The sequence below is a fragment of the Mercenaria mercenaria genome, chromosome 9 (assembly GCF_021730395.1).
Source record: "Mercenaria mercenaria strain notata chromosome 9, MADL_Memer_1, whole genome shotgun sequence".
Taxonomy (NCBI): domain Eukaryota; kingdom Metazoa; phylum Mollusca; class Bivalvia; order Venerida; family Veneridae; genus Mercenaria; species Mercenaria mercenaria.
In genome coordinates, this window is record NC_069369.1 from 77838801 (window position 1) to 77853874 (window position 15074).

The 15074-nt window shown below is 38.8% G+C and overlaps 1 protein-coding gene across 2 annotated transcripts in view; it reads right to left on the reverse strand.

Moving 5' to 3' along the window:
- Positions 1–15074, reverse strand: part of LOC123547552 (protein mono-ADP-ribosyltransferase PARP14-like) — a 221420-nt gene that overhangs the window by 81967 nt on the left and 124379 nt on the right. For both annotated transcript variants that reach the window (XM_053551802.1, XM_053551803.1), the window contains exons 16-17: positions 13993–14214; positions 13645–13747 (exon numbers count right to left, since the gene is read on the reverse strand). In XM_053551802.1, coding sequence (XP_053407777.1) covers positions 13645–13747; positions 13993–14214 — 325 coding nt within the window. The remainder of the gene's footprint in view (positions 1–13644; positions 13748–13992; positions 14215–15074) is intronic.

The following is a 15074-nucleotide window of genomic DNA, read 5'->3' on the forward strand; positions in this document are numbered from 1 at the left end:
ACATGACTAATCATCCTATGAAGTTTCAACATTCTGGGTCAAGTGGTTCTCTAGTTATTGATCGGAAATGGTTTTCAATGTTCAGGCCCCTGTGACCTTGACCTTTGACGGAGTGACCCCAAAAACAATAGGGGTCATCTACTCTTCATGATCAATCATCCTATGAAGTTTCAACATTCTGGGTCAAGTGGTTCTCTAGTTATTGATCGGAAATGGTTTTCAATGTTCAGGCCCCTGTGACCTTGACCTTTGACTGAATCAAAAGGGGTCATCTGCTCTTCATGACCAATCATCCTATGAAGTTTCAACATTCTGGGTCAAGTGGTTCTCTAGTTATTGATCGGAAATGGTTTTCAATGTTCAGGCCCCTGTGACCTTGATCTTTCATGGAGTGACCCCAAAATCAATAGAGGTCATCTACTCTTCATGACCAATCATCCTATTAGGTTTCAACACTCTGGGTCAAGTGGTTCTCCAGTTATTGATCGGAAATGATTTTCAATGTTCAGGCCCCTGTGACCTTGGCCTTTGACAGAGTGACCCCAAAAACAATAGGGGTCGTCTACTCCAGCAGCCCTACAACCCTATCAAGTTTGAAGGTTCTAGGTCAAATGGTTCTCCAGTTATTGCTCGGAAATGAAGTGTGACGTAAGGACGGACGGACGGACAGGGCAGAAACTATATTCTCCCCCAGAGGGGGGGGGGGGGGGGGGGGGGGGGGGGGGGGGGGGGTGGGGGGAGAGACATAAATACTGATTCTTTAAGTGAACAGGAGGGCCCTCAAGGCCCTGTATCGCTCACCTGAAGAAAGTAGGTTAGTAAATCACATTCAAGGTCACTGAAGTCGTTTTAAGATCGGTGTGCAAAATTGTATATGTCATCCAAATTTCAAGGCTGCATCTTAAACAACAAACAAGAGGGCCATGAAGGCCCTGTATCGCTCACCTGACCTACTGACCTAAAGATCATCAAGATTAACATTCTGACCAAGTTTCATTAAGATATGGTCATAAATGTGGCCTCTGAAGTGTTAAATAGCTTTTCCTTTGATTTGACCCGGTGACCTAGTTTCTGACCCCCACATGACCCTGATTCGAACTTGACCTAAAGATAATCAAGATTCACATTCTGACTAAGTATCATGAAGATACAGTCATAAATGTGGCCTCTAGAGTGTTAACAAGCTTTTCCTTTGATTTTACCTGGTGACCTAGTTTTGAATCCCGGATGACCCAATATCAATCTCGTCCAAGATTATATTGCGGGTGACGTTCTGACCAAGTTTCATTAAGATTGGGCCCAAATTGTGACCTCTAGAGTGTTAACAAGCTTTCCCTTTGATATGACCTTGTGACCTAGTTTTTGACCCCAGATGACCCGATATCGAACTCGTCCAAGATTTTATTGAGGGTAACATTTTGACCAAGTTTCATTAAGATTGGGCCAAAAATGTGACCTCTAGAGTGTTAACAAGCTTTCCCTTTGATTTGACCTGGTGACCTAGTTTTTCACCCTAGATGACAGGATATCGAACTCGTCCAAGATTTTATTGAGGGTAACAATCTGATAAAGTTTCATTAAGAGTGGGCCAAAATTGTGACCTCTAGAGTGTTAACAAGCTTTTCCTTTGATCTGACCTGGTGACCTAGTTTCTGACCCCAGATGACCCAATATCGTGCTCGTCCAAGATTTTATTGAGGGTAACATTCTGACCAAGTTTCATTAAGATTGGGCCAAAACTGTGACCTCTAGAGTGTTAACAGTCAAATTGTTGACGACGGACGACGGACACAGGACGACGACGGACACAGGACACAGGACGATCACAAAAGCTCACCATTGAGCACTTCGTGCTCAGGTGAGCTAAAAAGTAGGTCAGTAGGTCACATTCAACATGACCTAGATTCGAACTTGACCTAAAGATGATCAAGTTTAACATTCAGCTGAAGTTTCATGAAGATACAGTCATAAATGTGGCCTATAGAGTGTTTTCAAGTTTTTCCTTTGATTCGACCTGGTGACCTAGTTTTTCATTCCGGCTGACCCAGATCTGAACTTGACCTAAAGATCATCGAGATTGACATTCTGACCAAGTGTCATTAAGATACATTCATAAATGTGGCCTCTAGAGTGTTAGCAAGTTTTCCTTTGATTTGACCTGGTGATCTTGTTTCTGACTCCACTAGACCTAGATTTCAACTTGACCTAAAGATCATCAAGATTTACATTCTGACCAAGTTTCATAGAGATAATATGATCATAAATGTGGCCTCTAGAGTGTTAACTAGCTTTTCCTTTGATTTGACCTGGTGACCTAGTTTTTGACCACACCTGACCCAGATTTAAACTTGACCTAAAGATCAAAAAGATCATCAAGGTTAACATTCTGACCATGTTTCATGAAGATATAGTCATGAATGTGGCCTCTAGAGTGTTAACTAGCTTTCCCTTCGATTTGACCTAGTGACCACACCTGACCCAGTTTTGATCTTGTCCTAAAGATCATCAAGATTAACATTCTGACCAAGTGTAATTAAGATATGGTCATAAATGTGGCCTCTAGATTGTTAACAAGCTTTTCCTTTGATTTGACCTGGTGTCCTAGTTTTTGACCCCAGTTTTCCTAGATTTGGACTTTACCTAAAGATCATCAAGATTAACATTCTCACCAAGTGTCATTAAGATACAGTCATAAATGTGGCCTCTAGAGTGTTAACAAGTTTTCCTTTGATTTGACCTGGTGACCTAGTTTCTGACTCCATTTGACATAAAGATCATCAAGATTAACATTCTGACCAAGTTTCATAGAGATAATATGATCATAAGTGTGGCCTTTAGAGTGTTAACTAGCTTTACATTTGATTTGACCTGGTGACCTAGTTTTTGACCCCACGTGAACCAGATTTGAACCTGACCTAAAGATCATCAAGATTACCATTTTAAAATTTTGACCATGTTTCATGAAGATATAGTCATGAATGTGGCCTCTAGAGTGTTAACTAGCATTTCCTTCGATTTGACCGAGTGACCTAGTTTTTGACCTTACCTGACCCAGTTGATCTTGTCCTAAAGATCGTCAAGATTAACATTCTGACCAAGTGTAATTAAGATATGGTCATAAATGTGGCCTCTAGAGTGTTAACAAGCTTTTCCTTTGATTTCGACCTGGTGATCTAGTTTTTGACCTCAGATGACCAGGATTCAAACTTGACCTAAAAAAACATCAAGATTAACATTCTGACCAAGTTTCATGAAGATATAGTCATAAATGTGGCCTCTAAAGTGGTAACAAGTTTTTTTTTTTTATTTGAACTGGTGACCTAGTTTTAGATAACCTTACCCGGATTCAAACTTGACCTAAAGATCATCAAGGTTAACATTCTGACCGAGTTTATAATAGATATTGTCAAAATGTGGCCTCTAGAGTGTTAGCAAGCTTTTCCTTTGATTTGGTCTGGTGACCTAGTTTTTGACCACACCTGACCCAGATTAAAACTTGACCTATAGATCATCAAGATTAACATTCTGACAAAGTTTCATAAAGATACACTCATAAATGTGGCCTCTAGAGTGTTAACAAGCTTTTCCTTTGATTTGACATGGTGACCTACTTTGTGGCCCCAGATGACCCAATATCGAACAAAAATTTTATTGAGAGTAACACTCTGACTAAGTTTCATTAAGATTGGGCCAAAATTGTGACCTCTAGAGTGTTAACAGTCAAATTGTTGACGACGGATGGACGACTGACGACGACGACGGATGACGACGGACACAGGGCGATCACAAAAGCTAACCTTTGAGCAGTTAAGTCAGACTTAAGGCTCTTGGCCTTCCTACTAATTTTATGATGATTTAGAAGTTTCAACTCTCAAAGCTAGTGTTCTTATAGCATTCAAGTAAAGTGGTCCTAAACAAAAAATTTAGCCAAGCAATTCTAATTTTCTAAGTACAGAAAGGGCGATAATTCTAATAAAATGCAGGTTAAAGTTATGATTCTTGGTATACTTACTCATCTAATAATGATAAGAAGTGTTCAAAGTTTCAAAATCGTAGCACTTATTCTTTTGGGGGGAAAACGGACTTACGCAAAATTTTTAACCAAGAACATCAAATTCAAGAACAAAAAGGGCCATACGTCTTAAAAAATATACTTAACAGAGTTATGCTTCTGAGCATACGTAGTCACCTAATGATGATAAACAAGTGTGCAAAATTTCAAAGCTATAGTTGTTATAGTTTTGAGAAAAGGTGGACTTAAACAAAAAAGTTAATCAACGCTGACGTCGAAACTAGAGCTATCACTAAATGTGATGAATGTACCCCCCGCATGCAATGACACAGTACATTGCAATTTGACGCACACAAGATTGCATAATTATGTGGACTGTATGTATATAGACTGTTTTTTTGTTACTGTACTGTATACATACAAAGTCCCATAACTATGCCGAATATTTATCTAAAAGAACGTAACATGCACCATGCAAAACTAGGGTGGGTACTGATCACTTGTGTGAAGTTTCATTAAATTGTGTGCAAGGGTTCGGAAGATTAGGCGCGCACAAGATTGCATATGCAGACTGTATGTACATAGTATGTTAACAAGAAACAAAGTTCCATAACTCTGCAATTTTTGCTGTTGAAAGAACCTAACATGCCCCATGCAAAACTACTGTTGTTACTGATCACTTGTGTGAAGTTTCATTAAATTGTGTCAAGGGGATGAGGAGAGATGGTGCGCACAAGATTGTGTCTATGTATATAGTATAGTAACAAAGAACAAAGTCCCATAACTATGCAGAATATTTATATAAAAGAACGTATCATGCACCATGCACAACTAGGGTTGGTACTGATCAGTTGTGTGAAGTTTCATTAAATTGTGTCAATGGGATGAGGAGAGACGGTGCGCACAAGATTGTGTCTATGTATATAGTATAGTAACAAAACACAAAGTCCCGTAACCTTGCATTTTTTTTTCTGAAAGAACCTAACATGCCCCATGCACAACTACTTTTGTTACTGATCACTTGTGTGAAGTTTCATTAAATTGTGTCAAGGGGATGAGGAGAGATGGTGCGCACAAGACTGTGTCTACGGACAGACAACCTGAAACCAGTTTACCCGCCCCCTTACAACTTTGTTGTCGGGAGGTACAAAAAGTCAAGACAAGCTAGAAAGTCATGTCAGAGATAAACCAACTTTAGGATTTTATAATTTTTCTTGACGCCTACTGGAACTTATTTTAGATTAGTTCATTCAAGAATTTCCAACCAGGTCAATGCTGAGTATGTTAAGTTCTGGCTTCTCCATCAAGCGAAAGTTTAAAATGTTAGAAAGGATGCTTCTGACCAAATTTGATGAACATACGTCAGGTAGATCATGAAAAAAAATGTTTAAAGGATTTTCTCTACCAGGCACAACCAAATGAACAAGAGTTAGAGGGTTTTATGAAAGATGGTCTCAGGAAATCATTTGCTAACAAACTCCCCTGTAAAAGTTCATGACTCCGTGTCACATACTTCTTGTAACATGTGTCTAAGTAAAGGGTTGTAACTATGGTCTTTCCAAGTGAAATCACAAACTAAACTCAAGGTTCAAAGTTTATCATGCTGCATAATATTCCTGTATGGTTTCACGACTCTATGTGAAAAACAAGAGCTGTCGCTAATGGTGACAAATGCCCCCGCAGCGCCTTGACCTTTGACCTGGTGACCTTGACATTTGACCTGGTGATCCCAAAGTCAATAGGGGTCATGTACTCAATAAGTACTATTAGCACGTGAAGTTTGAAGGTCCTGGGTGCAATGGTTCGCGAGTAAAGTGCCTTCATGCAATAAGTTAACATTGGCCCCTGTGACCATGACCTTTGACTTGGTGACACCAAAGTCAGAAGGGGGCGTGTACTCAGTAAGTACTATCAGCATGTGAAGTTTGAAGGTCCTGGGTGCAGTGGTTTGCGAGTAAGGTGCCTTCATGCAAAAAGTTAACATTGGACCCTGTGACCTTGACCTTTGACCTGATGACCCCAAAGTCAGTAAGGGTCATGTACTCAGTAAGTACTATCAGCACGTGAAGTTTGAAGGTCCTTGGTTCAGTGATTCGCGAGTAAAGTGCCTTCATGCAAAACGTTAATATTGGCCCCTGTGACATTGACCTTTGACCTGGTGACCCCAAAGTCAGTAGGGGTCGTGTACTCAATATGTACTATCAGCAAGTTTGAAGGTCCTGGGTGCAGTGGTTCGTGAGTAATGTGCCTTCATGCAAAAGGTTAACGTTGTGACGAACGAACGAACAAACGGACGGACAGTTGAAAACTCATATGCCTCCCTTCGAGGGCATAAAAAAATTAAATATATGTCACAAAAATTTTTAAGCCCTTTATTCATGTTTTACCACGTCAAGGGCCATCATTCTGGTCTGACTGGGCCTAAATCCAAGAAGGTCAAACTAGATGCCCACGGGCAACATGTCGAGCCCGCCCGCAGTCAAAAGGAGTGGAAGTTGCACATGACACTCCCTGTCTTACTGAGGCAAACATTTATGCCAAATAAAAAAGAGATTGCAAAAAGCTACAATATAAGTTATTTAAAGAAACAACAAAGGGACGTAAATCTTAAAAAAAAAATTCTAAATCCACACAAAAATCCTCACCAGTAGAGATAGGTCAAAGTTCACCTGAAAATCGGATATAACATGCATATTGTACTACAGAAAAGTGGTCTTGATTTTTCCCTCTGACCAGTAATAAAAAAGTTACGAATATAAGCTATTTATAGTAACAACAAAGGGAAGTAATTCTAGGATCTTGCGCATGACACTCTGTCTCATGATGATGAACAACTGTGCCAAGTTACATCAAAATTCCTCTATGCATCAAAAAGAAATGCTCCAGACAAAGTCATTCTTGTATCTAACTTTTGACTTCTAAGTGTGACCTTGACCTTAGACCTAGGGACCTGGTTCTTGCGCATGACACTCCGTCTCATGGTGGTGAACATTTGTGCCAGCGACATCAAAATCCCTCCATGCATGAAGAAGAAATGCTCCGGACAATGTTGTCATTCTTGTATCCTTTGACCTCTAAGTGTGACCTTGACAGACGTAGGGACCTGGTTCTTGCGCATGACACTCCGTCTCATGATGGTGAACAATTGTGCCAAATTACATCAAAATCCTTCCATGCATGAAGAAGAAATGCTCCGGACAAAGTCATTTTTGAATTTGACCTTTGACCTGTAAGTGTGACCTTGACCTTTGAGATAGGAACCTGGGGTTTGCGAATGACACTCCGTCTCAGTGAGTTAACATTCATGCCAAATATAAACAAGATTGCTCCATGCATGTCAAAGTTATGGTCTGGACAAACAAATCCGGACGGACGCACGCACATACACCGAACAGCCATTTGGACAACTATGTCTTCGCATCCGCAAGCGGGCTCGACAAAAATCATAATCAAGATCAATCAAAAGAATTATGAGAAAATATAGTTGAAATTTTCTTAAAAGTTACTTCAAATCAAGCCAGTAGTGGAGGAGGAGGATAGGAGCAAAATTTTGACTGATGAAGCCCAAAGGACAGGAACAACAAAGGAAAGAATTTAACCAAAAAGAAAAAAAAAATCTAACAAGGTACAGATATGTCAAAAAAGTAACATAAAAGGGAAGTAATTGAAACAAGAGGACCATGATGGTCCTGAATCGCTCACCTGTTCCCACATGACCCAGTTCTGAGTATGACGTCGTTTTTTCTATTATTTGACATAGTAACCTAGTTTTTGAGCTCATGTGACCCAGTTTTGAACTTGACCTAGATATCATCAAGATAAAAATTCTGACCAATTTTCATCAAGATCCATTGAAAAATATGGCCTCTAGAGAGGTCAAAAGATTTTTCTAATTTTAGACCTACTGACCTAGTTTTTGACCGCAGCTGACCCAGTTTCAAACTTGAACTAGATATCATCAAGATGAACATTCAGACCAACTTTCATACAGATCTCACGAAAAGTATGGCCTCTAGAGAGGTCACAAAGTTTTTTTATTATTTGACCTACTGACCTAGTTATTGATGGCACGTGAGCCAGTTTCAAACTTGACATAGATATAAGGTGAACATTCTGACCAATTTTCATGTAGATCCATTTAAGGGTATGGCCTCTAGAGAGGTCACAAGGTTTTTCTATTTTAAGACCTACTGACCTAGTTTTTGATCGCAGTTGACCCAGTTTCAAACTTGACCTATATATCATCAAGATAAACGTTCAGGCCAACCTTCATAAAGATCCCATGAAAAATATGACCTCTAGAGAGGTCACAAGGTTTTTTCATTATTTGACATAGTGACCTAGTTTTTGAGCTCATGTGACCCACTTTCGAACTTGACCTAGATATCATCAAGATGAACATTCTGACCATTTTTTGTGAAGATCCATTCACAAGTACGGCCTCTAGAGAGGTCACAAGGTTTTTCTATTTTTAGACCTACTGACCTAGTTTTTGACCGCATGTGACCCAGTTTCGAACTTGACCTAGATATCATTAAGATGAGCATTCAGATCAACTTTCATACAGATCCTATAAAATATATGGCCTTTAGAGAGGTCACAAGGTTTTTCTATTATTTGACCTACTGACCTACTTTTTGATGGCACGTGACCCAGTTTCGAATTTGATCTAGATATCATCAAGGTGAACATTCTGACCAATTTTCATGAAGATCTTGTGCAATATATGGCCTCTAGAGAGGGCACAAGGTTTTTCTATTTTTAGACCTACTTACCTAGTTTTTGAAGGTACGTGACCCAGTTTCGAACTTGACCTAGATATCATCAAGATGAACATTCTGACCAATTTTCATGAAGATCTTGTGAAATATATGGCCTCTAGAGAGGTCACAAGGTTTTTCTATTTTTAGACCTACTAACCTAGTTTTTGACGGCACGTGACCCAGTTTCGAACATGACCTAGATATCATCAGGGTGAACATTCCGACCAATTTTCATGAAGATCTTGTGAAATAAATGGCCTCTAGAGAGGTCACAAGGTTTTTCTATTTTTAGACCTACTGACCTAGTTTTTGACCGCACGTGACCCAGTTTCGAATTGACCTAGATATCATCAAAATGAACATTCAGATCAACTTTCATACAGATCCCATGAATAATATGGCCTTTAGACAGGTCACAAGGTTTCTCTATTATTTGACCTACTGACCTACTTTTTGAAGGCACGTGACTCTGTTTTGAACCTGATCTAGATATCATCAAGGTGAACATTCTGACCAATTTTCATGAAGATCTTGTGAAATATATGGCCTCTAGAGAGGTCACAAGGTTTTTCTATTTTTATACCTACTGACCTAGTTTTTGAAGGTACGTGACCCAGTTTCGAACTTGACCTAGAATCATCAAGGTGAACATTCTGACCAATTTTCATGAAGATCTTGTGTAATATATGGCCTCTAGAGAGGTCACAAGGTTTTTCTATTTTTAGACCTACTGACCTAGTTTTTGACAGCACGTGACCCAGTTTCGAACTTGACCTAGATATCATCAAGGTGAACATTCTGACCAATTTTCATAAAGACCCCATGAAAAATGTGACCTCTAGAGTGGTCACAAGCAAAAGTTTACGCACGGACGGACGCACGCATGCGCGGACGACGGACGCTGCGCGATCACAAAAGCTCACCTTGTCACTTTGTGACAGGTGAGCTAAAAAATATTGTAAGTCAACAAAAGAAGGATCTGCCAAATAAAAACAAGAGCACTGCAATCGACGCAAATGCAGAGCAATATACACACAAAACAAAGTCATATGACCTTTGACCTCTACGTGTGACCTTAACCTTGAAGTGAACCATCCTAAGTATACGCAGTGCACGTCGTTTCGATGAGGTGAACATTTGTGTAAGGTTTCTTTGAAATCCTTCAAGGGCTTCAAGAGTTACAGAGTGGAAGGGAAATTGCTAACCAACAGACATACAGACAGACGGACACCGAGGCGATAACATAATATGTCCCTTCGGGCTTATAAAAAGAAATCGAGATCTTATGGTGATACAAGTTGTGTGCAAGTTTGGTTAAAATCAAATCATAAATGAAGCTGCTATTGTGCAGAAAAGGTCAAAATAGCTAATTCCGGCCCTTTCAGGGGCCGTACCTCTGGAACCCATTATGGGATCTGGCCGGTTCAAGAAAGGAACCAAGATCTTATAGTGACACAAGTTTTGTGCAAGTTTGATTAAATTCAAACCATAAATGAAGCTGCTATTGTGCAGACAAGGTCAAAATAGCTAATTTTGGCCCTATCAGGGGCCATAACTCTGAAGCCCATAATGGAATCTGGCCATTTCAAGAAAGGAACCAAGATTTTGTGGTGATACAAGTTGTGTGCAAGTTTAGTTAAAAACAAATCATAAATGAAGCTGCTATTGAGCAGACAAGGTCAAAAAATCTAATTTTGGCCCTTTAATGGGCCGTAACTCTGGAACCCGTTATGGGATCTGGTCGGTTCAAGAAAGGAACCAAGATCTTATGGTGACACAAGTTTTGTGCAAGTTTGATTAAAATCAAATCATAAATGAAGCTGCTATTGTGCAGACAAGGTCAAAAAAGCTAATTTTGGCCCTTTCAGGGGCCATAACTCTACAACCCATAAAGGGATCTGGTCGGTTCAAGAAAGGAACCGAGATCTTATGGTGACACAAGTTTTCTGCAAGTTTGATTAAATTCAAATCATAAATGAAGCTGCTATTGTGCAGACAAGGTCAAAATAGCTAATTTTGGCCCTTCAGGGGCCATAACTCTCGAACCCATTATGGGATCTCGCCAGTTCAAGAAAGGAACCAAGATCTTATGGTGATACAAGTTGTGTGCAAGTTTGGTTAAAATAAAATCATAAATGAAACCACTATCGTGCAGACAAGAAATTGTTGACGCACAAAAATAGCAAATTCTGGCCCTGTAAGGGGCAATAACTCTAGAACCCATGATGGGATCTGCCCAGTTTTCGAAAGGAACTGAGATATCATGCCAATACAAGTTTTGTACAAGTTTGATCAAAATTACTTACAAAATGTGGTCTCTATCTTGTTCACAAGAAATTGTGGACGGACGGACGGACGACGGACAAGGGTGATCACAAAAGCTCACCCTGTCACTACGAGACACTACGTGACAGGTGAGCTAACAAAACCACAGGTACACAACTTCACATGCTGAATAACATGCGTATGATGTTTGATGAATTTAGGACATACATTATGCAATACAAATTAAAATTGACGGACATACAGAGACAAATATACAGACAAATGTAAATTTAAGAGAACCACACAGAAATAATTCAATACGTGATTTCCTGTGACCTATGCAGCTCCCATGATCCTTTCATACAACACAGCATAACCTATTATGTAATTGCGACATAGTGTTTGAAAGAATAAACTAAAATACTAGAATGTGTCCGTAAGACACAGGGCATGCCCCCACTGACACATAATTAAGGGGCAATAATTCAAATTGCAGTCTTAAGTGGGTATAGCCTCAACAAACATTTTATATAAAGGATTCATTATTCTAGGCCATATACTTTTTGAGCTATAAACATCACAAACAAAAAATCCACTATTTTGGCTGTTTAAGGGCCATAACTCTGTAATAAGCGCTAAGATTCTCAAGAAGAATGGCAAGTGTGCAAGGTCACATCATGATAAAGACTCATGCACGGTTTCATGAATTTACATCAAGAACTTTTTAAGCTAAGCACATTGTTAGGTGAAAATGTGCATTTCTGACTACTTCAGGGGCCATAACTTTAAAAACAGGGAGTGGAGCCTGGCGAAAATAAGTGGTGCGCAAGTTTATATCACTCATAATATAAAGACTTATGCAAGCTTATATCAATTTATATCAGATAGATTTTAGCTAGGCGATAGGCGAATCACAATGTGAAAATGTGTATCTTTGACTATTTCAGTATTTCAGGGGCCAATTCTCTGGAAATGGGGGGTGGGGGGGGAGCCAGATGAAAAATAGGTGCACAAGTTCATATCATGATTAAGATTCATGAGGTTTCATCACTCTATATCAAATACTTTTTGAGCTAGGCGCGTCACGAGGTGTATTTTTAATTATGTCAAGGGCCATAACTCTGGAAATAGGGGGCGGAGACAGACAAAAAATAGGAGGTGCGCAAGTTCATATCATGATTATGACTCATGCAAGGTCTCATCAATTTATATCAAATACGTTTTGAGGTAGGTGCGTCACAAACTTCGGACGGATAGACGGACACACGGACAAGACCAAACCTATATGCCCCCACCACTTATGGGGTGCACAAACATTAACAAGAGGGCTAAAGTTGCCCGTGTAGTGGCTCACCTGAATCTGACAATCTGACCTTGAATTAGCCTTTTTACTTTGACATTATCTAACTTAAACAGACTATGTTTATTAACACTAATCCAACGAATGATTATTCCCTATATACCTTAACAATACTCAATGATATTTGATATTTATATCTGAATTGTTTGTATATAATATATAAATATATACAAATGTATGAGCTTTACATATCTTTGTAATATTTAATAAATTTAGACAATAGCTATAAATAGCCAATATTGTTTTTATGCCATACTGTAGTTTTCATGCCCAACTTTAGTTTATACTTGTTTTGTATTAGTTTAATGCCATTTTTCAATGGAGTATTTAAGATATGTAATAGCATTCGTTACTGTTAACCCGACAAGTGTTCATGGATTCTGTACCAGGCCTAGGGGCCTCCGTGGTCGAGTGGTTAATGTCGCTGACTTCAAATCACTTGCCCCTCATCGATGTGGGTTCGAGCCTCTCTCGAGGCGTTGAATTCTTCATGTGAGGAAGCCATCCAGCTGGCTTACGGAAGGTCGGAGGTTCTACACAGGTGCCCGCTCGTGGTGAAATAATGCACAAAGGGGCACCTGGGGTCTTCCTCCACCTTTAAAGGTCCATTACTAAGGGAAAATGAGTTGGCATTTTTTTTCATAGCCAGTGCACAGACTTCTGCCAGACACTAAATAATGAAGATTGGCAGGTCAAAATTTACAGAAGGTCTTTGGAACTCAAAGAAATGTATGTGTATTATGTTGAAATTTCAATGAATCGACAGAATGACCCAGCAGGTCTTTTTAACTTTCTTCATACTTCATAGAAAAATAATTGTATATATACTGCGATTTATTTCGAATTTCTACATACCAACTTTCATTTTCCAATAAAATGAAATAGTTTCTGTGCTTTTTAAAAGAAATTAAAATGTTCACTTTCCTTAGTATTGGACCTTTAAAGCTGGAAAGTCGCCATATGACCTATCATGTGTCGGTGCGACGTTAAATCTAAAAAAAAATTGTACCAGGCCTAACCTTCACGAAAAGTAAAAGAAAGCTTCCAAATATGAATCAGCCTCTATTGGATTTTAATTTCTGAAACAATAGATTTGTGTCCAATAGGAAGCTCCAAAATGTAACAGATAAACGTTAAAGATGCTCTAATGATGACCATGGTACTCAATTTATCCATGCCTCTTCCTACATGTGTAGCTGTGTCTACCTCCTACTTAATGGCAGGATTGATACTTTATAATTTACCTTCTCCCCTTCCTTGCCGTAAGTCTTCATATACGTTAAATTTCCGTGTCTGTCTCCCACCACGTTTCCCAGAAGCCCATCTTTCAATTTCAGCTTCAAATGCCTGAAAAAGTGTATGTTCGTTTCATTATAACAATTAACAACTGTTACAATATATATTCTTAATTTATTGTCTAAACTGGTTAAGATTTCCTCTACTTTCAAAATATTAATGTGTTATGTTTTAAAACGAACATAATGTTATAGGATGGATAAAGAAATGAATGTAACAAAATGTTTTTATAAAAGAATCTACTGCCAATAAAATGTAAGGAAGTGGTACATTAGATTCATGTGTACATAAAATACCTGAATTGTTTGAAAATCCTTCTGATACACGATAAATCTAACATCTTTGACACTAGACACTGGGTTACTTTCTGCAAATTTGGATACAGCTGTAAGCATTTCGCTTGCTACGATGTCGCGGGGAAATCCAAGGTTACCAGTGCCTATAGCAGGAAATGCTATACTAGTCTTGTTTTGTTTCTCTGCTTCCTTCATACAGTCTTTCACTAACTTTTGTAAAGCCTGAAATTGCACCAATTAAAGTTGCAACCATAACTTAAGTTTTAGTCGAATCAATTTTAGTTATAACATGGATAGAGTGAACGTGCATCAAAACATGTAACATAATTTCTAAATATAATTCATTGGATATTTCTGCCAGGGTAATGTAACTTCTGCCAGGGTAATGTAACTTGTGTACAAGGCTTCAAGTGTGTTTGTGTAACATTATGGCACAAGTAAAAGTTAGGTTTCTGATAGCTGAAAACCTATTTCTAACCAAAAAACCCATATGATCAATGAACCGGAACCATTTGAACAACTTTGAAAGAGATCATTTTTGTAAAGTTTCATCGAAATCCATTCAGTGATTTGGATGAAATGTTGTTGTTGATGAAAAGATATTGTTGATGAAAAGTTACCACGCCCTCTGGCGGCCATGTTTTTTAACGAATCAAAAAAAATTGAACAATATTTGTAGAAGGTCACACAAGGACCATTTGTGTGAAAGTATTTTAAAGCCCTGCTCCGCGGCTATTCAAATTCTATTGTGTATATGAAACCCATGATTACAATAGGGAACAGTTAACGGCCAAACAACAGGTATTTTATATAGAATTTTATATAAAATAGACTGTTTTGACAGGCGTCACTGTTCATAGTCAGGATTTTCATGCTTTTTCAGTGACAATTTAAGGTTAAAAGCTAGGACCGGAGCAGGTCTTTAAGGGTTAATTTGTTGGATTCTTCCAACATTCAGTCCTACGAGAGAAAGACTGTACTGGTGTGCCATATACAAGTGACTTCTAATACAGGTTAGACTGCAAAGGCAGATAAATAAGGTGACCTCTAATGCTGCTTAGTCTATAAGAGACTGTTGTGAA